Source organism: Peromyscus leucopus, chromosome 1, assembly GCF_004664715.2.
Source record: "Peromyscus leucopus breed LL Stock chromosome 1, UCI_PerLeu_2.1, whole genome shotgun sequence".
Classification (NCBI taxonomy): domain Eukaryota; kingdom Metazoa; phylum Chordata; class Mammalia; order Rodentia; family Cricetidae; genus Peromyscus; species Peromyscus leucopus.
In genome coordinates, this window is record NC_051063.1 from 112,023,271 (window position 1) to 112,045,907 (window position 22,637).

Genomic DNA, 22,637 nt, shown 5'->3' on the forward strand with positions numbered 1-22,637 from the left:
CGGGGGGTGGGGGAGGGGAAGGGAGGGGAGAGGAGAGAGACTGAATGTATCGACACTCTCCACCAGGCATGACAACACACACGTGACCTCTCACTCCACCAGAACAGCAACCCTGCAGACCGTGTATGTCTGTCATTTCTACTTAGATGAGGACACAAGTAAAAGGACCTGACACTGGGTCTCTCGGGGAGCAGGAAAGGGAAGAAGGTTTGCAGATCTCTCCGCCCTCCTGCAACCTGGTCCGGCTCTTCGCCTCCATAGTGCCCCCAGGGTCCTCGGTTCTCGGGCCACCCCATCCTCCGCATCCCCCGCCCAACCCATCCCTTCTGAGCCCGCTGCGTCGTCGGTGCAGACTGAGCCTCCTCTCAGCCCGAGGAACCCATCGGGCCCCGCCAGGCTGGCCGCGATGGCGGCTCCCTCTCCACCAGCGCCCCCTCCCGTCCAGCCCGCGGCGCCAACCTTCACCCGCTCCCACGCCCTCGGCGTCCGCCTGACGCGAGCGGCCACCCCTTCCCACGCCTCGTGCCCGCCCGGCTTCCCCCGGCACTTCGCCGGAGGAACCACAGCTCCACCGGTCGGGGAAGAACGTCCCTCCCAACCCGTCTCTACCCTCAGCCCGACAAGGAGGGTCGCTGGCCGGGATAAGTGACACGCCCTGCGGAGCCTTTTCTGATTGGCTCTCGAGAAGCCCCGTCAAGGCGGTACTTCCGGCGGAAGGGAAGGCGGGAGATTCGATTGCTGGCGTTCGCTGAGCCGCTGAGTCTGGGCTGCCGGCGTCCTTCCGTGGTTGCCCGGGCTTGTCCCGATCCTTTGCCTCAGGTGAGACGCTGAAGAAAGGTTCTTGAGGGGCTCTAGATGGACAGACTACTAACGAGGCGCTGTGGCCCTGCGCTCCACATGGTTTTATTTCAGGGCCCATCGCCGTAAAGAGCGGATACGAGGTTAGAGGGGCAAGTCATTTTCATGTTCCTTGGAGAGTGTTTGTCAACATTTACCATTGCTTCAGAGCCCCAGAAGCCCAGAGAGTGGAAGGCTCGACTTTCTTCTGGAGATGTAAAACTCTGTCAGCTGGCTACTATACAGAGTAGTGCTTGGTGCTGGGAAAGGTTTTTTTTGTTGTTGTTGTTGTTTTTGTTTTTCTCATTCGAATTGCTTTGATTGCCTAGAGAAAATATTTAACTGAATAATACTCGCAGTCCAGAAATTGAAAGATTTCTAGACTCCTTGATCTCTCGCATCCACTTCTGAAATCCTGCCCTACTCTCCACTGAACACTGCCACGACCATAATCTAACCTGTGAGTGTTGCATAGGTGTGACAGTCGTATTTCCCCTGCTTGTCCATTCCCCACAGGCAAATAGGTGAAAATTTCGACCAACGTACTCTCCATTTAAACTCTTTTCTCCTGTTTTCCCCGATGTTTTAAGTCCAAATTCCTTAACTTAGGTTAGAAGCCCTTTGGCCTTGCCTCTCTAACTTCAGCTCTAGACCTTGCCACACCGACACACACACCTCTCAGTGTGGGAGATCAATCCCAGAATATCACACTCCGTTCATGCCATATGTCACTGAATTATCCCCAACCCCAGGGTTTCTTTTGTGTTCCTCAAAGGCATCAACCCCCCCCCAACTTTTTATTTCCATCCACACCCCAGGCTTGTTCTGACTCTTGTTATTTCTTAGTTTGCAAAACTTTTTTATTTTTATTTTATTTTATTTGAGTTGGGGGTAACAGGATTTCATACCAAAGGCTGGCCTTGAACTCCTAATCATCCAGCCTCTGTCTTCCAAATGCTGGATTTATAGGTATGTGCCTCCAAGGCTGGCTTCCAAAGCCTTCTTAAAAGCTATTTCCTGACCTTGCAAAACTGGATCACAGAGCACTCCCTAATCTTTTATTCATTCTTCAGATAAATTTTTAAGGGCCTCCCACTATGCCAAGAATGACCAGGTATTGGATGACTTCAATTAACAAGACAGATTGCTATCCTAAGGGTAAGTACCTTTTTTTGGATAAAATTAACAAACAGAATAGCAAAATTGGCCGTGGTGAAGTACATCTATAATCTGGCACTCCAGTTTGAAGCCAGCCTGGGCTACAGAAAAAAAAAAAAAAAAATCCTGTCTTTAAAAAGGGGGTAGATAAGCATGGCTCTGGAAGGTCTAAAGAATTGATATTAAGCTGGTGACTATGATGTGGCTTCCGGGGGAAGGGGACAAGAGAGGGAGGAGTCCTAGGTATCTGGCCATAATGGATTTGGGTCTTTTTTTGAGACAGGGTCTCATTATGTATCCTTGGCTAGACTGTAGCTTACTGTGTGGACCAGGCTAGCCTCAAACTCACAGAAATCACTCTGCCTCTGCCTCCGGGTGGGATTAAAGGTGGATACCAACACACTCAGCTTTACTTTTTATTTTTGAGAAAGAACTTGAAGGTGGGTGGGTAGGAAGGTGGGAGAAGGGAAAGAACATGATCAAAATATATTGTATGAAAATTCTAAAAGAATAACTATTAAAAAGAAAAAATAAGCTGGGCAGGAGACAGTGACAGGCAGATCTTTGTGAGTTCGAGGCCAGCCTGAACTACATAGATAGACCCTGTCTCAAAAACAAACAAAAAAAAAGGAGTAAAATATAAAATGGTGGCTGTGATGTGGCATATGAAGGGTGGGATTGGATGAGGGAAGGAAGAGTCTCAGGTATCTGGCCATATGGCTAGTTAGAAGTATTACTATGTACCAAAATTGAGAAGATTTTGTGGCAAAAAAAAAGGTTTAAAAGGATTCAATTTTTTGTTACTTATTAAACTTTGAATTTGTGAGACTTCCAAATATAGTTGGCTCATGTGTAAAAAGTTACATTATGGAAGTCTTTGTATTGTATTGTTGATACACATTGATGAATAAAGCAGGTTGTCTGCCTGATCCACAAATAACTTCCTGATCTGGAACACAAAAGTCCTATTTATTCTCTACCTCAAATGCTCTGAGCTTCTCCATCTCTGTTACAAATATCCCAGAAATGATACCAAAAATAGAAAAGCTGTGTTGAACACCCTGTGAGGCTTTCCATGTAATTTTCAAGAGTATTTTACCTTCTGCTGTAAATTTTGTTTCTGCCTTTTGTACATTTAATTTTCAATATCCTTTAGGAAATCCTTCTGACCGCCTTTTGAAAAGTTAGAAAGTTAGATATTGTATGTGTTTTTGAAGGAGATCATAGGTGTTAAGAAAACTATTCACAGTAATTTCCCCTTCTCTAGTGAGGCCTCTGGGCTGTAAAACAGGAAATCAGAAGTCTACGATTATCTCACAAGGCATAAAAGGTTTTCTTCTAGGTTTGGGGTGATGGTAGTGGTGTGTGTGCTGTTTGTATTTTTGTGTTTAGGTTTGCTCTACCGCTGAGCAATGCCCTGAGTCAACATGAAAAGTGGAAGGAGTGAAAAAAGGGAACTAGTTTACCCCTCCCCTTATATCATTAGAGTGGAGGATTGACTTCCTCCAGGGTGACTGCATGCTTTCAACAGTCTTGAGAAACGTAGCTTATTAAGTATGATGCTGGGCAGACAATCCGAAGGACTGGAAAGACTGGTGGCCTACTTGTCAGAAGAAATGATATCCAGATATGGTTCCACCTGCATCCTAACTTTTTAAAATTTATTTTTCATTATTATTTTTATTCTCTACATATAAGTGTTTCACCTTCATGAAGGCCTGTGCAGTGCATACACTCCTGGTTCCTGTGGCAACCAGAAAGGGGCAGCGAATCTCCTGAGGCTGTCTGTTAACTGTAGATATTAACAGACAGTTGTGAGCTGTCGTGCAGGTGCTAGGAATCAAACCCAGGTCCTCTGGAAGATTAGCCAGTGCTCTTAACCACTGAGCCATCTCGCCTGTACTGCAGCCTGACTTCTCATTAGTCATTTAAATTCTCTGGTTAGATCACATAATAATGTGAAGACTTTGCACAGAAGAATGCATTCAAAAGAAATTATGAACCCAACCAACTGAATTAAAAACCTTAAGATAGGATCCATTATATTTATTTCTTGATAATTTTATATAATTTATTTTGATCATATTCTTTCCACTCTCCCAGCACCTTCCCCAATTCTCTGCCTACCTTACTTTATCTTCTTTCTCTCCCTTAAGAAAAAGAGTCCAACTTGTGTTGGCCTTGCCATGGAGTGTGCTTTATATATTCAGTGGCACTCCACTGAAGAAAAATGACTTCCTCCTCCCAGCGACTATCAGTTGAAAATAGCTTCTTGACTAGGGGTAAGAATTTCCGTTCCATTCTCCTTTTCCATGCTGGGATTTTTATCTGTTTAGAGCCTGTGCAGGTCTTCTGCATGCTGTCCCAGTAAAGTCTGAGAGTAATTTTGCTATCATGAAAGTGGAATACACTTGTTATAATCAATGAATTTATATCCAGTGCTGTTAGCAGCAGCAGGGAAACCTCTCAGCATATCAACCAGCAGCCAGAGGAGTTCGCTTCCTCCTTAGGGACCTCCAGCTAAACCTGATCCTTGACTATGCCTCAGAAGAGAACTTCTGAGGTGAACTGCTTAGGTTTAAGGATGAAAGAAGAGTGTGATTGTGTTAAAACTCAAAAAATCCTACCTAGAAGTAAGTTTATTTTCTGTTTTTAACATTCATATTTGAAGTCTTCAGATCATATATTTACATATGCAACTTTGGCTTATCAATTGCATTGAAGTTTCTGGACTCAGTAAGAAAGACAAACTAGAGGTACTTCTTTCCCTTCTCATGTCCCTTCAGTTTTCCCTTTCTGTCTTACCTCATTGTCATTGACAGAACTATCTCTAGAGTGAAGAGGATGCTCTACATATTAATTCACTCTATGGTCCTTCATTAAGTACCTTTCTTTTTACACTTTATCTTAACATAAAGTTATACCTTTTTTTTCCTTTCTTTCTTTTTTTGGGGTTTTTTTTTTTTTTTTTTTTTTTTTGTCGGGGGAGGGAGTGTTCCAAGACAGTTCTGTATAGCCATGGCTGTCTTGGAACTAACTCTGTAGACCAGGCTGGTCTTGAACTCACAAAGATGTACCTGCCTCTGCCTTGAGTGCTGGACTTAAAGGTGTGCACCACAACACCCAGCTTCCTTGTTACAATTCTTTTTCATAATAAATTAGGAAGTATCTTTGCTATGGTGTGGTTCCCCCATATAGCTTTAAGACAAAGCCTGTGCCTGCCTTCATGGACACTGACCTAGACAATCTCTGGAAGACAAAGGAACAATTAGTTCTCCTCAGTGTACATAACACTTAGACTTTCCCCCTGACTCCTTCCCAATCTTATTTCTGCTTTCATATGTGCGCGATTAGGAAGAGCTGATGTTTCCTTGTGTTATTGCTAAGTTTCCTACCTAGCATTTTTGTTGTGTTTTTCTTATTATAAAAGCTATACATTTAGGGGAGAAATGGCTTAGCTGTTAAGAGATCTTGCTGCTCTTGTAGAGAATCTGGGCTCAATTTTCATCACCCATATCCAGCGGCTCACAATCAACTGTAATCACCTCCAGGAGATCCATGGGCACGTGCACACAGATGCATATACACATAGAGACAAACACATACATATAAATAAAAATAAAATAAATATTCCAAAACTATACACTGAGAAAATATTTTAGATGTGTAAAAATTGTAATGATTTTTTAATGCCATCACTGACAGAAAATACTTTTTTCTAAACAAAATTATATTACCCTAATCCTGTCTCTTCTCTTACCCCACCTTACCTCCAAGCAAAAACCTGATCAGTCTCTATGTTTTCTCATGGTATTGTGTACATACTTACATCACTTGTCACCAGTACGGAGGTTTTTGTTTGTTTGTTTGTTTGTTTTCCATCATTTTCTGTCATCTCTTATACTAGAACATAAATCTGATAACTAGGAAAAGACTGTGTCTGTCTGTCTTTAACTTACATATTGGCATTTAGCAAGTGTACAGTATATTATAGTAAGTAAATATACTGAGCTTATTAAGTTGGAACATGTTTTGCTGACTGATGGAGCTGAAAGAAATGTAATACTGTATCATCATCCTTCCCAACAAAATAGAAAGAAGAAAAAATTAGAGGGAAGCCAGATATGAAGTTGTTCTCGGGTCTATAATGTTTTCCTAATTTTAGTACTTATTCAATCCTGGTACCTTATCAAACATGCATTCACCATAATCCATATCAAGTAGTAGAGATATAAGATAGAAGATATTTATAATGAAGGATACAGGTTATGAAAACAAACGAAAAAACAAACTCTTGGGTGCTTAAAAGGAGCTTCCTCTAGCATTGTCCTTCGTCCAATGAATGAAGTATCTTTTTACCATTTGGGCTTGCCAGGTGAAGCACCAATAGTAAAAATAATGAAAAAAAAATGAACTCTTTCATTTTAATTCTTAATTTACCTTTTATTTTAATTCTTAAATTCTTCTTATAATTCTGACTTGACAGGTAAAGCACCAATAGTGAAAATAATGAAAAAAATGGACTTTTTCATTTTCATTCTTAATTTACCTGTAAATTACAATTGTTTTTTTGTTTTTACATACATATTAGATCCACTAGAGGGCAATAAACCCTTAAATAAAAGGCAACAGTCAACCTTCTTAAAATGTGAGCAATTCATCCTTGCATAATTTATAAATTAATTCTAAAATGTCATGTTTATATTGTTTTTCTTGTATTGGTAAGTTGTATTATCTAGACAGTCCTGGTGGCACAGATCTGTAATCCTACCTGCTCGGAGGCTGAGTCAGGAGAATCACAAATTCCAGCCTTGGGAAACTTACAGGGCCCTCTCACAAAAAGATACTGAAAGTGTAGCCTGGTAGTAAAGTGCTTGCCAAGTGCATGTGAGGTCAGGGTTCAATCCTAGTACTTGGGGGAAAAAATATATAATACAGCACAGTGACTTAGTTAAATTAAAAATCAATCCATCTAAACTTCCTATGTATTAAAATTCATAAAGAATATTTTTGATGGTGGAGGAAACAGTTAATTTGGCTTACAGTTTATAGTCTATCACAGAGGGAGGCCAAGGCAGGAACCTAGAAGCAGGAACTGAAACGGAGACCATGGAGGAACACTGCTTACTATTTGGCTCCCAGATTCCCATTCAGCTGCTTTTCTTAAACAGCACAAGCCTACTTGTCAAGTGATGGTACCACCATGCATAAAGAATCATTTTGAGGCCGGGCGGTGGTGGCGCACGCCTTTAATCCCAGCACTCGGGAGGCAGAGGCAGGTGGATCTTTGTGAGTTCAAGGCCAGCCTGGTCTACAGAGTGAGATCCAGGAAAGGCGTAAAGCTACACAGAGAAACCCTGTCTCAAAAAACCAAAAAAAAAAAAAAAAAAACCATTTTGAATATCCACATAGACTATAGAATTCTATGTTGAACCTCCTGAAAATGGGCCCACAATAATCTTGTACCTTCTCTTGGGCTCTTTTCCTTCTTTTTGTTTGATTTGTTCAATTCTAATACGTTAATTTTTGTTTTATTATATTTTATTATCCTATAGAAGCCTGTTTGTTTTCTAATAAGAGACAAAGGGAATGGATTGGAATGGGAGGGGAGGTAGAGAGGAACTGGGAGGTATAGAAAAAGAGGAAACCGTAATCAGGATGTATTATATGAAGGAAAAAAATCTATTTCCAATAAAAGGGAAAGACTGGTAAAGGAAAAAAAGAAACAAGCAAATAAAAAGAATTAAAAAAAACACACACAGATACACAAAAACAAAATCCATAATAATTCAGAAACCAATATGTATAAGCAAAAGATCAATAAGAAAAAAAATGCCCAAACAAAGAAATATGGTGCCAAAATATCATTGATTTTATTTTGTGTTGTCCATCTACTGCTGGGCATGGGGTCTACCCTTAAGTGTAGTTTATATATCTAATGAGACTTCCATGGGAAAATCTTATTTTCATGGAAATGTCATGGTGATGATACTTGAAAAGGTATGCCTAACTGAATTCCACTGCCAGAATTTGCTGATACCAGTTTCCAAAACAGGTCATACATTTTTACAAATTGATATAACTCTCTGAAACACAGAGTCCTTTATTTGAAAACATTTATTTTATTAGCTTATTAGTATAAGCTAATCCATGAGAAAATTGGTAAGCCCATGTACAATTTAAAGAACTTAAATTGAAGTTAGAAAAGTAGAGAACATTGCTCTTTTATTTGATATGCTTATATAAACAAGGAATGTTAAAAAAAAAAAAACCTGACCTCCTAGACCTTATAATATTTTTATTTGCTAGATGTAAGTCCCTTTTCTATCCACAAACTGTAAAACTACTCAATGAGATCTACTAAAGCAGTTTTCAGCTTCTGTCCAAGTAATTGGAGCTACTCAGGATCACTTTAACCCATGAGTTCAAGACCAGCCTGTACACAATGGGGAGAACCCTCAAAAGCACATTGAAGAGGAAGAAAGAAGTTGGTTTATGGAATATCCTTCCCATTAAAATTGTAAACACAACTAATAATATCTTTTGTAAAAAATGTGGACCCTACTCCTCATACTGGGTTACCTTCCTCAGCCTTAATACATGGGGAGGTGTTTAGTCTTACTGTAACTGTATATGCCATGCTTTCTTGATACTCATGGGAGACCTGACCTTTCCTAAACAGAACTGAGCAGAAGTGGGAACGGAGGGGAGTGGGAAGAGGGACTGGAGGAGAGGAGGGAGCAGAAACTGCAGCCAGGACATAAAATAAATAAATGAATAAATTTATTTAAAAAAAAATGTGAACAAGCTAAATGATGTCTCTTCTGAATTACTAGAATATACTATTCAGAAGTAGTAGTTCAGTTTTTTAGTACCTCATTATAGAGCTTAGGATGTAGCTCAGTAATAGGGTGCTTGAATACCATGTATGTGGCCCTAGATTTAATCTCCCAGTACTTTAAAAAAAAAAAAAAAAAAGCCAGTATATTGACACTGCCTTCATTTTGATAATGAAACAAAAGATAATATTGACTGATTGGTTTTCATAAGAAAAATAATGCACATGCGATTTAACATTTGCATTGAGTCCCATGCTTGTTTTCTTTTATAGGACAAAATATAGACACATGAACAGAAGACGGAAATTCCTTCTTGCCTCAGTGCTTGCTCTCCAAAATTCAAGTTTTATATATCCATCATGTCAAAGGTGCTTCTCTCGTATAGTCCTTGACTCCAAAAGGTAAAATTAAAGACCATATGTGAGGGTGCAGAGACCCACAGAGGTTTCCTAGTGAGATCTTACTCAGGGTCCAAGAATCTGAGCTTGCTTTACCCAGAAGAGCTGCTTTAGGGGATGATTTGACCATGGGCGTGGTTACTAGGTATTTGGAAGGATCTACACTTGGCTGTGGGGTATGCTTTAATCTAGCAGGCTGGGAGGTCTTTTGCCCTGCCCTTTAGCATTGTTATAACAAACCCTTTTGAAGAGGCAGAAAGGGCCATTGGGTATTGACCCAGGTCCTCCCAAAGCTATCCTGTGTTTCTGTCTTTCTCCTGTTCGCTATCTTTCTATCTAATATTTTGTTATCCCTCTCTCCTCCTCACAGGAACCATGGAAAAAGTGGGAGCTGGCCTCCCACATGAGGGGAAATACAAGTAGACACTTTCTATGACTTGGGGGAAGATGCACACTAAATTCACCATACCAGAACATCAGATTTTCTCAGGAATTCTCAGGGTTGGTTCTTCTGTTAATCTTAGAATAGAATTGAGTGCTAATTCAGTTTCTAGGGGAAGTTTTAAGAATGTTTGTTTTTTTCATGGTCCTCACCTCAGATTTATTTTTTTCCCGGGGGGGGGGGGTTGTTGAGACACTCTATAACACTCCTGGCTGTCCTGGAACTCATTTGTAGACCAGGCTGGCCTCTAACTCATTGAGATCTGCTTGCCTCTGCCTCCCAAGTGCTGGGATTAAAGGTGTGCGCCACCACCACCCAGTTTATTTTTTTAATATATATAAGTAAATTTAGTAGCTGACACCATCCTTACTATTACTTATAAAATGATTGGAACCAGATGCATTTCAGATTTCAGAACTTTGGAGATTTAAGAATATTTGCATAAACTTTGTTGGTTGAGTATTCCTAATCTAAATCTGAAAAACAAATGCTCCAAAATGGATGGATGTTTGTTTGTTAGTGAATGGGTCTCTGCAACCCAAGATGGTCTGTTGTGCTAACCCTGGTTTCTTTTTCTTTTTTCTTTCTTTTTTTTTTTTTTGGTTTTTTGAGACAGGGTTTCTCCATGTAGTTTTGGTGCCTGTCCTAGAGCTCGCTCTATAGACCAGGCTGGCCTTGAACTCACAGAGATCCACCTGGCTCTGCCTCCTGAGTGCTGGGATTAAAGGCGTGCGCCACCACCGCCCGGCTTACCCCTGGTTTCAAAGTCTACAACGTTTTTTTGTTTTTTGTTTTTTTGGTTTTTTTGAGACAGGGTTTCTCTGTGTAGCTTTGCGCCTTTCCTGGGACTCACTTGGTAGCCCAGGCTGGCCTCGAACTCACAGAGATCTACCTGGCTCTGCCTCCCGAGTGCTGGGATTAAAGGCGTGAGCCACCACTGCCCGGCAAAGTCTACAACGTTTTAAGTCATGTCAGTGCTCAGAAACTTTCGCAAGTACTCTGAAGTCAGATATTCTCAAATTCTAGTAATCTATTGTACATCAACAATGTTGTTTGGCTACATCTGAATATCATGATAAAATCATTGTAGCTAAGTGTAGTTGAGAGCCCAGGGTATACCACCTATCTCTGTAGACTAGAAGTGAAAAGTTGGCTTTGGAGTTCTTCTGCAACTTTGTGTCTAAATTTAAGATAAAGATGTTAGTAACACCTAATAATATGTAAATAGAATTAGTGAGCTAAAAATTTTCACTAGTCACTGACCAATTTAGAATTGAATGGAGTTTGAGGAGGAATCAGGAACCTTTCTTTAAAACACTATGTAATATCTAGAGTTCATAGAATTGCAGATGGGTGGTAGCAGCTACTCAGAGTATGTTACAGGGCAAGAAATGGAGATTCTGTGAGCCTAAAAATGCTTATTTGTAAAGTAGAATAATGATACCTGCAATGTGGAATAATTATAGAGATAATGCACAGAAATCTAGATATTGCACAGAAATGTAATACGTGATATATATGAGGATTTCTAAAATGCCACCCATTTTTACTGAAAATCTCTTACATGTATACTTTTCCTATTGCAGTATACCATGATGGTTGACAGCATTATTCTATGGAACCAGAATGCCTGAGTTTAATCTTACCACTGCCACTTTTTTGGATGGCAGGGGATTAAGACAAGGTCTTACTCTATGACCCAAGTTGACCTGGAACTCACTGTATATCACAATCTAACCTCAAACTTGTAGCAGCCCTTCTGTCTAAGCATCTCAAATAGGGAGATTATAAACATTAGCTACGATATCATTCCCCAACTCTCAGTTATAGCTGTGTGGTCTTGCACAAGTCACTTAACTAGTTTGGGGCTAAAACTGGAGAAAAACATTAGAATTTTTATAATCAGCTATATAGATACAAAGTATTTTTAAAACTTTGTGGTCTTTTCCAAGTGAGATTGGGTATCACTATATATCCCAGCTGGCCTTGAACTTGTGATCCTCTTGCCTCTGCTTCCCAAGTACTAAGATCACAGGCTTACATTACCATACCCAACAGACCAAGCGTTTATCTTGAAGATAATCTTTCACAAAAATTTGGGTTGAACAATAATACCACTGTTAGCTCTTTAGACTAGTGTTACCAATATATACCACATATAAATATTTACTGTGTGCTAGGAATGATGCTAGAAGATTTGCAGATATTATTTTCCTTTAATACAAGAGATTTTTATGAAGTAGGTGTTATTGTTGATACCAAATTTGAAGACAGCTGAAGCTTAGAAAAGTGAAGTGAAGTAACTTACCCCAAATCACACACCCAGCTAGTTAGGGGCAGAAATAAACATTCAAGGCTAAACAATATGACTAGGGTCTACATTCATACTTGCCATATTACTTCTGAACTAACAGTGCAGTTTATATTCAAATTCCACTTAAAATCCCACAGGAAAAGAGCTCCAGCTGGATCATTTAGATGTATAAAACCCCAAAGCACATGGTCCTTACCTGTGGAAATTTAATCCACTAGAAAGTAACAATGTGCGTAGTCATATTACATTAATACCACAAAACTCAATTCTGATCTTAACCTTTCCTATCTTCACTTCTACTTTCCTTTTTTCTTACTAGAAATCAGCCAACGTAGAAAACAGAAATTCTTCTTTTCCATTGCCCCACTACCTTAGCCAAGTTTGTGATGAGTACCCCCACCGTAGCCTTTGCAGATCCTGTTTTTACCCCAGATCCTCAGCAATGGCAGCCACAGTAGGTTTTTTGTGTCCTATGGAGATAACTTCTTTTTTAACCTCCCTAGTTAAACAGTAGAGATATTTGAAGACTAGCCTGAGGGCTAATGAGATGACTTGGTGACTTGTTCGCTGTGCAAGCATGAGGACCTGAGTTCAGAACCCCACACCATGGTTTTTAAAACGTTGGTGTTTGTCTCTAATGCCAGTGCCAGGGAAGCAGAGGCAGGATGATGCCTGGAGCTTGCTGGTAGGTAGTATTGCTGATTAGTAAGTTCCAGATTCAACAAAAGACTGTTATCTCAAACCAAATAAGGCGTTCCTCCTAGGGATCTAATATGCAATGGCTGCGAACAGCAGTGACCTTGGAGTATATGCAGCCTGTTGCTTATATGGGTTTTCCTAAGGAACCTTGAAGGCAATTTTATGGTGGACAGTCATGTCTCTTATATCAGTGCTTTTCCCAGTCTGACCTCCAGAAAGGTATGTGGAGTGCCTTTGGGAAGCCCTGGGGCACACTGACTAGGGTTCACACTGCCCAGGTCATCATGTATATCCACACCAAGCTGAAGAATAAGGAGCATGTGATTGAGGCCCTTCATGGAGCCAAGTGCAAGTTCCCTGGCCATCAGAAGATCTCGAATGGGGCTACACCAAATTTAATGCAGATGAATTGGAAGGCATAGTAGTTGAGAAAAGGCTGATCGTGATGCCTGTGGGGTTGTTCTATCTCCAGTGTGGTCCTCTGAACAAGTGACAAGCCCTGCACTCCTGAGGATGTAAATTGGAGAGAAGTAGAGGAAGACACCCAGCATCAACCTCTAGCCTTCACAGACGCCTGCACACATACAGACACATAAATTACAATATTCAGAGTCTCATTATATCATGGAAGCACTTTTGGGGAGAGATTGGAGTAGTAATCATAAATATCTCTAAGTGTAGTAGTAGGTAGGTCTCTGAAGACCTCACCTTAGTTTCAGCATTCTCATTCTTTTCTTAGGAATTCAAGTTAGATTTCAGTTGGAAGAGTTCCATGATACAAAGATAAGGCATTAATATAGAAGTTACTTAAGTTTTTTATATAAGTACTTAACTACCAAGTGTGTACATGAACACTCAGCATGACATGTATGTGGTGTATATTATGCCAAAAATTATAAATAAGAGATTTATCCTCATAGGCTATCTCTGCTATATGTGCTAAATATACCCAACTCAAACATGCAAATTGTCTTCTGAGTAACTTAATAGAACAATCTATAGTTCCCTTTAGTCTAAGGATCTGTCTCAACACTCATAAATTCCTTTCCCTGACTAGAAATGAGAATCAGCTGCTTGTGAGGCACTGTTTCTGGGGAGACCTGAACAAATGTCTACTCACCCCAGATAGGGAACTGACAACAGACCGAAGTCCAGCCTGGTGAACCAGTGGGTTTTCCTGGGGTTACTTACAGGAATATGGGTACAGGAGCAGAAATGACTCAGAGACAGCTGCATCGCCAAGGCCCAGCCCAGCATGGATGACTTCACATGATAGCTGGAGACCTGGGGCACATTACACAACCTGTAGGCAGCTCAACAGTTTGGAGAGCATCCTTTCCAGTTGCTCTGAGAGTCTTCTAGGCAGCTCCGCTTGTCTGAGAATGGATCTAGAATTTAAATCAGAGGTCTCTCTTTTGAATATATTGTCTGTACCCTTGCTTTTCCATCAGCTTCACATGGGAGCTTATTAGAAATACAGAATTATCCTATGAGTCTTGTCCTAGGCTTACAGAATCAGAATTTTAATTTTAGCAGGATCCTCAGGTGATTGGTATGCTGTTAAAGTTTTTAAGAGGTGAAGTAAATATTTTCAATATATTTATGTTTTATAAAAGTATACATATATATATATAATATATTATATACATACAGTAAAACAAATAGGCCTGGGCTTTGTCAAGCTATCATTACCATTATAATTGTAATCAATCATATTTTTTAGTTATGATAAAAAATTAAGAACTTCAGGATAGGAAATGACAGTTTCAGATTTGAATCAAAATTCACTGCCACCTTAGGCAAAAATTCAAACCAATTTTCCTATTTTTAAAAAGGGTAAACACAGAATGAATTGATATGTGTTAGAAACTTCCATAAATACAAAATATTGATGCATATTATTTTAAGATTTGCTAGTAATTTTGCACCATACATAAATGCATTATTACTTTAAAACTCTAAAAAATTTATTATGTATATTTGAAACAATTCACTCTACTATACTTTGGGACTAATAAAAATAGGTTTATATTATAGTAAGTCAGTTTTCCTTATTCTATGGCCATCTTATAGCACAGATTAGCAGATTGAATGAGATTATATGAATGGATTCGTACAGATTCATCTTCAGTGTTGCAAAAAGAAGTAATAATTAGCACAAATCTATGATAGTGTTGAATCATTTCAAGAGCTAAGGAGTATAGACTGCACCAATTAGCTCCCTGGCAGCGATCAAATATATGAAGCCACTGTTAACCTGGATGTTTCTGTTTCTGCTCCCCACTGTCTAAGCCAAATTATTGCAACATGGAAAAATAAGACCCTAGTTTCTCCCATTACCATGTTTCATGAAAACTGAAGCTCACAATTCTAAGATATTGCAGACTAGAGCAGGAAAAATACCACCTGGGCCTATAGCTCAATGGTGAAGAATTTGCCCAGCAAGACATGGCAAGAATTCCTGAGGAAAATACAATATAAGCACAGCAATAAGAAGCAGACTAACACATTAGTTTGATAAGATTTGTGCCATAGTTATCACTTGATTTTGTTTTGTCTTTCCTGTGCATTGGATTTTACAGACCCAGTCCTCAGGATTTTAGGCATCTGGTAACTCTTCCATAACCAAGCAGTATATAACAAGAGATTTATACTTGATGTGCATTTTTTTCTTTTTTTCTTTTATTTTACAATACTATTCAGTTCTACATAACAGCCACAGATTCCCTTGTTCTCCCCGTTCCTGCCCCCCTCCCCTTCCCCAAGCCCACCCCCCATTCCCACCACCTCCAGATCAAGGCCACCCCCGAGGACTGAGATCGACCTGATAGACTCAGTCCAGGCAGGTCCAGTCCCCTCCTCCCAGACTGAGCCAAGCGTCCCTGTATAAGTCCCAGGTTTCAAACAGCTATCTCATGCAGCGAGCCCAGGACCTGGTACCACTGCCTAGATGCCTCCCAAACAGATCAAGCCAACTTGATGTGCATTTTTAACTTCCTTTTGGTTACAGTTGCATATTATCCTATTATCTTGACAAGTTAAGTTGTATGCCTTTGATGGCTGGTTTTTATAATCTAATATTCTTAACATATCCTGGTGAATTAAAGTAATTTTTAGGAGTTGGGGAGATCTTGACTCTAGCCCCAGGGCATCCAATACCTCTGTTCTCAGAGGGCACCTGTATACCTGTATACACATACAGATACATACACTTAAAATCTTTTTAAAACTTAAATTTCAGGACATTAAGAAAAATACAAGCAAATTTTAATGACCTTTTATTTTATTGTATTGTATTCTTCAAAACAGGGTCTCTCTGTGTAGCCCAAGCTGTCCTGGAACTAGCTCTGTAGACCAGTCTGGCCTCAAATTCAGAGATCTGCCTGGCTTACAAGTAAATTCTTGGTATATAAATATTTCAAGGTTATTATTTTGTTACATTGTTTCCCATCAGTTTCTTAGCAGTTTGGTATATGTTTCTTTCAGTTTGGTGGTACTAAAATCTATAAAATTCATCAAACTAGCTATAGTAGTGCATGACTATAGTCTCTTCCTAGAGGTAGAGGTCAAGGGTCCCAAGAGTTCAAGGCCAGCCCTAGCTACATAACAGTTGGGGCCAGTTATGTCACACAAGATCCTGTCTCAGGAAAGAGAAAAAAAAAAGTTGTTGATTATAAATAGTTTAAGAAGAATTAAATTTGCTATTGCTATACAAACTATCATCCTAAATTTGGACAACTCTGTGCTGTCTCCCCAACTTTTCTAGGTTTACTTGTCCCAAGTGTGGCTCTACTGGCAAAGCTGAAAGTGCCAGTTACAGATACAGACTTTCCTTAAAAGTGGCAGAATCCAGCAAATTGTACATCATTACTGTGTTTGGAAGCTGCTTAGACACATTTTTTGGACTCACTGCCACTGGTTTGAAGAGGTAAGAGTCTTTAAAGCATTCTTTTACCTGACTGCTCTTCTAGCATGCCAGTAGGGTTTGAAAATACATATGTTAAAGGTATTTGCGTTTGATAAAAAGAAACTCTTTATCTCAGGCCATCAGTTTCCTTAAAAGGTAATCTACTGGAAAAAGAACATTTTGCATAAATACATATGTTTTAATTTGGGGTTACTATTTAAAATAAAAAATTCTCATCTAAGTTAGTCAATTCTTTCAGTCACTTTGCAGATTTATCCCTTGAGTTTGACTATCTTAGTTAGGGTTTCTATTACCATAAAGAGACACCATGACCACAGAAACTCTTTTTTTTTTTTTGTTTTGTTTTGTTTTGTTTTTTCCGAGACAGGGTTTCTCTGTGTAGCTTTGCGCCTTTCCTGGAACTCACTTGGTAGCCCAGGCTGACCTCGAACTCACAGAGAATCGCCTGGCTCTGCCTCCCCAGTGCTGGGATTAAAGGCGTGCGCTACCACCACCCAGCCACAACAACTCTTATAAAGGAAAACATTTAACTGGGGTGGCTTACAGTTCAGAGGCTCAGTCTGTTATCATCATAGCAGGACATGGTGATGGGCAGGCAGACGTGGTGCTGGAGAAGGAGGTGAGAATTATACATCTTGATCCGCAGACAGCAGGAAGTGAACTGACACTGGGTATAGCTTGAGCATAGGAAACCTCAAAAGCCTGCCCTCATGGTGGCACACTTCCTCCAACAAAGCCACACGTCCTAATAATGCAATTCCCTATGAGCTTATGGGAGTCAGTTACAATCAAACTACCACACTGACCTAGTAAGACACAGCTTTGAGACTTTAAGAATCCATATAAGGAAAGAATGATCTGATTGTCAACCATCTTCCCTCTTTCCTTACTCATTTTTCAGAAGAAACATGCTCATGTGATTGTACCTTAGAGCAACTTCAGTTAGGAAAGGGACATTAGAAGGACCACATCTAGAATTGCAAGGAAAGAAAAACACCACCCCTGCCCTGTTGCTTTCACTTTTCCCTAGTGTAGCTTTGGGGTCTGGAGAGTAAGTAAGTGTATACTTTTTTCCCTCAGTACTGTAGATTGAACTTAGGGTACACTTTACACATACTAGTCTCCCGCTAAGCTCCTTCCCCAGACTTTGTAGGCATCTTGTTCACACTGGATAAGCTGGGTTTTTTGTGGGGCTTTAAATGTTTTTTTTTCTCTTTTTATACTATAGGGATCTAGTAGGGACAAAATACCAAGATCATACTTTTTTTCTCTATATGTAACTGACAAGGTTTGTGCCATATTTTAAAATAATTGTGTCTTCTGATTTTACTGCCAAGGTAAAATTTCAAAGTTCGTCACTTTATTTTTTTTTCCCCTAAAGGTACCTTGAGGATTCTAGTGAAATCCCAGAACCCCTGGACAGTGTCAGAACGCAGAGCCTATTGACCACAGCAGTAGAAAATTGTTTTGTTGGACAAAGCTTTGTGTTTGGAGTGACGGTAATTGAGAGCAGCTTCCTTTTGAATGTCCTCTTGATCCCCATTGTAATGAGATGATTGTAATTCTCCAAATTGTTTTTCTAGAAGTTGTGTAGGTATTAGAGCTTGTAGGATCACTTGAAACTACAGAAATAGCTTACACATGATCTATTTTAATATTATAGGTTACAACTCCTATTATAAAAGCCAAAGAAGCCCAATTCAATGTTTTCAGGGCTTTAAAGGGGGGAAATTTATTATGAATTGCAAAAAGTATTAGATACTTGGTTTTGAAAGATTTCTTTTACTCTAAGTTCTGTACAAATTACATAGTAAAATTCTGTGTCTTCTATAAAAGAGAAATAACCTCAAAGACAAATACCTGAATATTGATTAAAAACATTAGAAATATATTAAGGCCTATACGGTGGTACACACCTTTAATCCCATTGCTCAGGAGGAAGAGCCAGATCGATCTCTGAGTTCAAGGCCAGCCTGGTTTACATAGCAAGTTCCAGGCTACACAGAGCTACAAAAAGAATAGATTAAGAAGAATGCTCTTAAATTAAATACATATACATAATAGTAGAAAGAGATAAAATGTACTAACTTTGAAGGAGTAGTAACAAACTATTCTAAACTAAAAAGAACAAATGGAAATTTGATTACACTCTAGATGGGATGTGATAGAGAGAATATAGTACTACCAGATGGGAAAACCCAAAGACAGAAACCAAGAGCTAAGGAACTTTACTTTGTTAAAATATTGTATGGTTTAGTTTTCCTTTTTCTATTCTTTCTTTCACAAATATAATAGTACCAGCATTTATAGGATACTAAGTATTATACAATTTTGTTATTGTTAATCAGTGGGCTTTATTTCATAAATGAGAAAATAAGGCACAGAGGAGTTAAATAATGTATCCAGAACCCCAGCATTCCTAGTAACTGCTGAAACAAGAATTTGAATTTGTGCCCAAGTTCATAGTCTTTGGTATGTGCTATTCTTTTAGGAGTTGGAGTTAAAGAACTTATCATCATATCTCGTTTAACCTTTAAATTTATGTTTTCTCCTTGAGCCAAGAGAAAGCCATTTGGTTCTCATTTAAATTCATTTACTTCTTTCATAGAATTTTGGAGATATATGTGAACATGACTCAGCCAGCAGTAACTTCTTGGAGCCATGCTGTAAGCACAAAGGAGAAGTCAGAACACTAGTAGCTTCCCAGATAGTTCTGCCTGACCCACATGTTACAGGCTTTACTGTCATCGCCTACTTCAATCAGCTTTTGCACAGTTCCAATTTCAGGAAACATCATTGTGACTCTCAGGAGCATAGCAGCAACTCACTCACCTTAGATCACTCAGACAGTGATCTTAGCAGCATACATGGCTCTGTGAAAACATCCTGTTTTCTGGAGTCCTATAGCAGAGATGATCTTTGCAGATTCTGGCAGCCATCACTTGAACTGACTTCTACTGACTCACAAGTAACAGCTAATAATGACTTTTCAGCTTCAGAACAAATCATGGCCAGTGGTACTCCTAACCAAAACAGACAGTACATCTTTTCTGAAGTCACTGGTTCTAAGAACTGCCATGATCCCCTACAGAGTTCACGGAGCCTTGTTTCTTGTATGGACAAGAATAATACAACAGGAAACTTGGGCGGAGAATTTGGTTTACAAGCTAATCATCTGAGTCCAATTTGCCCCAGTTCTCATGAAACTAGGCTGTCTGACTCTAATTTATTCCCTTCACAAATGCAAGAACCCTTTGAAGAAGATAATGAAGAATGCTACAGTGAGGCAGAAATTAAAAATGAATATTCCCAGTATGACATCCCATGTTATCAGCATCGTGACGTAAATACTACCACCATCCTTCAAGAGAGATCTGCATTTGCATTGTCATCACTCAGACATGAGGAAAGAACAAGTACTTTCCAGAACTGTGACTCCTTATTTTGGGATGATCTGCCATTATCTGAAAGCCTGAACAAGTTTCTGGCAGTTGTTGAAAGTGAGATTGCTGTAACTGAAACAGACGCTAAGGCTAGAAAACAGGTTACAGATAATGACATTGATAAATTCCATACAGAGCACAGCAGGTTATCTGTGACTCCCAGGAGAAATACTGGAGCCTTGACTACACTGCCTTTAGGCTCAAGGTCATCACAAGCAATGGGGAAAGAAAACTCTAGTAAAGAGACCTTTTCCAATTGTGAGTCTAATCCAAGTCCTCAAATTCAAAAAGAATCAGAACCCAACAAGACATCCGAGGCTGTCTCTATAGGCAGTAATAGAAGTGATATCTCAGAATATTTTCTGCCAGATACTTGCCTGTCAGCTCTGTTTACATCTTCAAAAGATATGGCAGCATCAGTTACCCAAAAGAGGACTACTGGGATCCTACAACAAAGGAATGAAATTTCACTCAGGCCTAGTACTTCAACAAGTGACTCTTCTTATATTAGTAACAAATATTTTAATGGATGTGGAGAAAAATCACACTCAGAAACAAAAGGAAAATTGACAAGCTTGTGTTCTAAGAAATACAGTGATGTTTCTTATCTTCACAAATTAGAAAATAAGCAGTATTATAGATGGTCAAAGAACCAAGATGACCATTTTACAATATGCCGGAAACTTACATATCCTTTAGAGACTCTTTGCAGTAGTCCAAGAAATACAAATATAGCAAAAGAATTACCTCACAGGCCTATCAATAATAACTTAACACAAAGTTATTCTGCTGATCATGAAGGTAGCTACAATGCTTCTGCTGATCTTTTTGATGGTATTGCTAGAAATAAAGACATTGGAACAGAAATTACCAAAATATCACAGGATGTTTTGTTGCCGTGGGAAGCATCTTGCACAGAAAATTATCCTATAGATGAAAATTGCAGCCGTCCTTCACAAAAACTACCCTTGCAAAGCATATCAATGTCAGGGTATCCAAGAGCAAGTTCTCAGTCAGATTCAGAATGTGATTTTGAAGAAAGCCAAGACTTTGTTCCATGTTCACAGTCAACTCCAGTTGCAGGCTTCCACCAAAGAATTCATGGCTTACATGGAATATTGCCTTCCTTATATTCAAATCTTAAGGCTAACTATAATAAAACAAAAATTTCTCCTGAAAATGGGAAGCGTCAAGCCACCTCATCCTGCCTGAAGAATGTAAAAACACCTAGCCAGAAATCCCAAAGTCCTGTTATATCTAGTTTGACACAACCAGCGATTTTCAACCACTGCCCTACTGCTGAGTACCTTGAAAGTGATATGGATGAATGGGTTCCCCCTACCACCAGAAAAGAATTTCTTTCAGATATTCTTGGATTCAAAGTCATGTGTTTAAGGAAACGCCTTGCTATTCATTCCCCTGACCAAAAAGAGTTACCAAGAAAGAAACTGATGAAAGTCGCACATAAAACCAACATGCTTAATTAAAAGTTAAGGAATATATTTACAGAAAAGGTTGCAAAAAGAGAAGTGTCCTAAGATAACTATAAATGATCAGGCTGAAAACAGGAAAAGTCCATTTTTGTATGTTTTTTCAAAGGTCAAATGTGGCCTTCCATTTTCAGAATACTGCCACTTAGTGTTTGAAACAAAAGTGCTTGGTCACCAAAATTATTTTCACATAAAGTCATATGAACCCAATTCCCAGAAATTTTAAATAAAGGCAAATCTGTTTGGAAATAGTTTTCTTTAATTGACACAGAAAGCAATCCTTGTGTTTTGAACACTTAACAGAAAATCATTACTAGAGAATGGACTGAACTGAGTGCTGTTGGATCTTTCAAGGTTTCTCCATGACTTTTTTCCAGAATACTGTGATTTAGGTAACTGAGCACTTTATCTTGCGTTTGACTGTACTAATCTGTTGATTTTTGTATTTAAAAGTATTTGTTAAAATATAGACATCCAAAAATAAAGCCTTTCTTTATAAGCCAAAATCTCTTTATTAATTGTTAACTAAGATAAGAGCGTAACTGCTGGGCTGAGGTTGTAATACAAGGCTAGCTAAAAGGTCACTAATCTCAATACGTTTTAGTCTGTTGGATAAGACAATGTCAATACTATACAGAAAGTGCAGTGGTGCAAATGTGTTTCTTTTACAGGAAGGTTCAAAGCTGACCGAACCTTTGGTACTTCAGTACCAAGAACATTTTGATTGTTTTTCATTTTTGATTAATATTCTGATCTTGGAATTGTTAAAGGTGAGAATGCTGCTTTGCATAAATGGGTAGTACAAAATGACAGAAGTATTTTTAGGATCATTTCAGAGATGGTTGAAAATTTTATACTAATTCTAAGCTAAAATTAATTTAACAATCTTTGATGGAACTCAAGGCACTGGAGAAATGTGACAGTGGCTAGTATCACTTGCTGCACAATTATGAGGATCAGAATTCAGATCTTATCACCCACATAACAAGCCAGGTTTTCTGCAACACCTATAACTACAGCCCTTGTCTAGCCACTGCACACCACAGGCATGTGGGCAGGCACACGTGCATGTGCATACATCATAGAGAT

General features: G+C 39.1%; 1 protein-coding gene and 1 pseudogene across 1 annotated transcript; both read left to right on the plus strand.

Annotated features, from left to right (window-relative positions):
- Positions 1 to 730: 730 nt before the first annotated feature.
- On the plus strand, positions 731 to 22,054 carry Ddias (DNA damage induced apoptosis suppressor). Its single transcript, XM_028873469.2, has 6 exons — positions 731 to 819; positions 1,911 to 1,995; positions 9,107 to 9,235; positions 16,454 to 16,615; positions 17,997 to 18,114; positions 19,224 to 22,054. Exons 3-6 carry the CDS (start codon positions 9,123 to 9,125, stop codon positions 21,543 to 21,545), a joined length of 2,715 nt encoding a protein of 904 aa, XP_028729302.2. The 5' UTR covers positions 731 to 819; positions 1,911 to 1,995; positions 9,107 to 9,122; the 3' UTR covers positions 21,546 to 22,054.
- On the plus strand, positions 12,725 to 12,847 carry LOC114695949 (annotated as a pseudogene).
- Positions 22,055 to 22,637: the final 583 nt, after the last annotated feature.

What these genes read in the sequence shown, in the direction of transcription:
- Ddias (XM_028873469.2), top strand. Translation starts at nt 9,123, where the DNA reads ATGAACAGAAGACGGAAATTCCTTCTTGCCTCAGTGCTTGCTCTCCAA. An exon ending in ACTGCCACTGGTTTGAAGAG is followed by an intron (nt 16,616 to 17,996) that starts GTAAGAGTCTTT and finishes TTTCCCCTAAAG; the next exon opens with GTACCTTGAGGATTCTAGTG. An exon ending in GCTTTGTGTTTGGAGTGACG is followed by an intron (nt 18,115 to 19,223) that starts GTAATTGAGAGC and finishes CTTCTTTCATAG; the next exon opens with AATTTTGGAGATATATGTGA.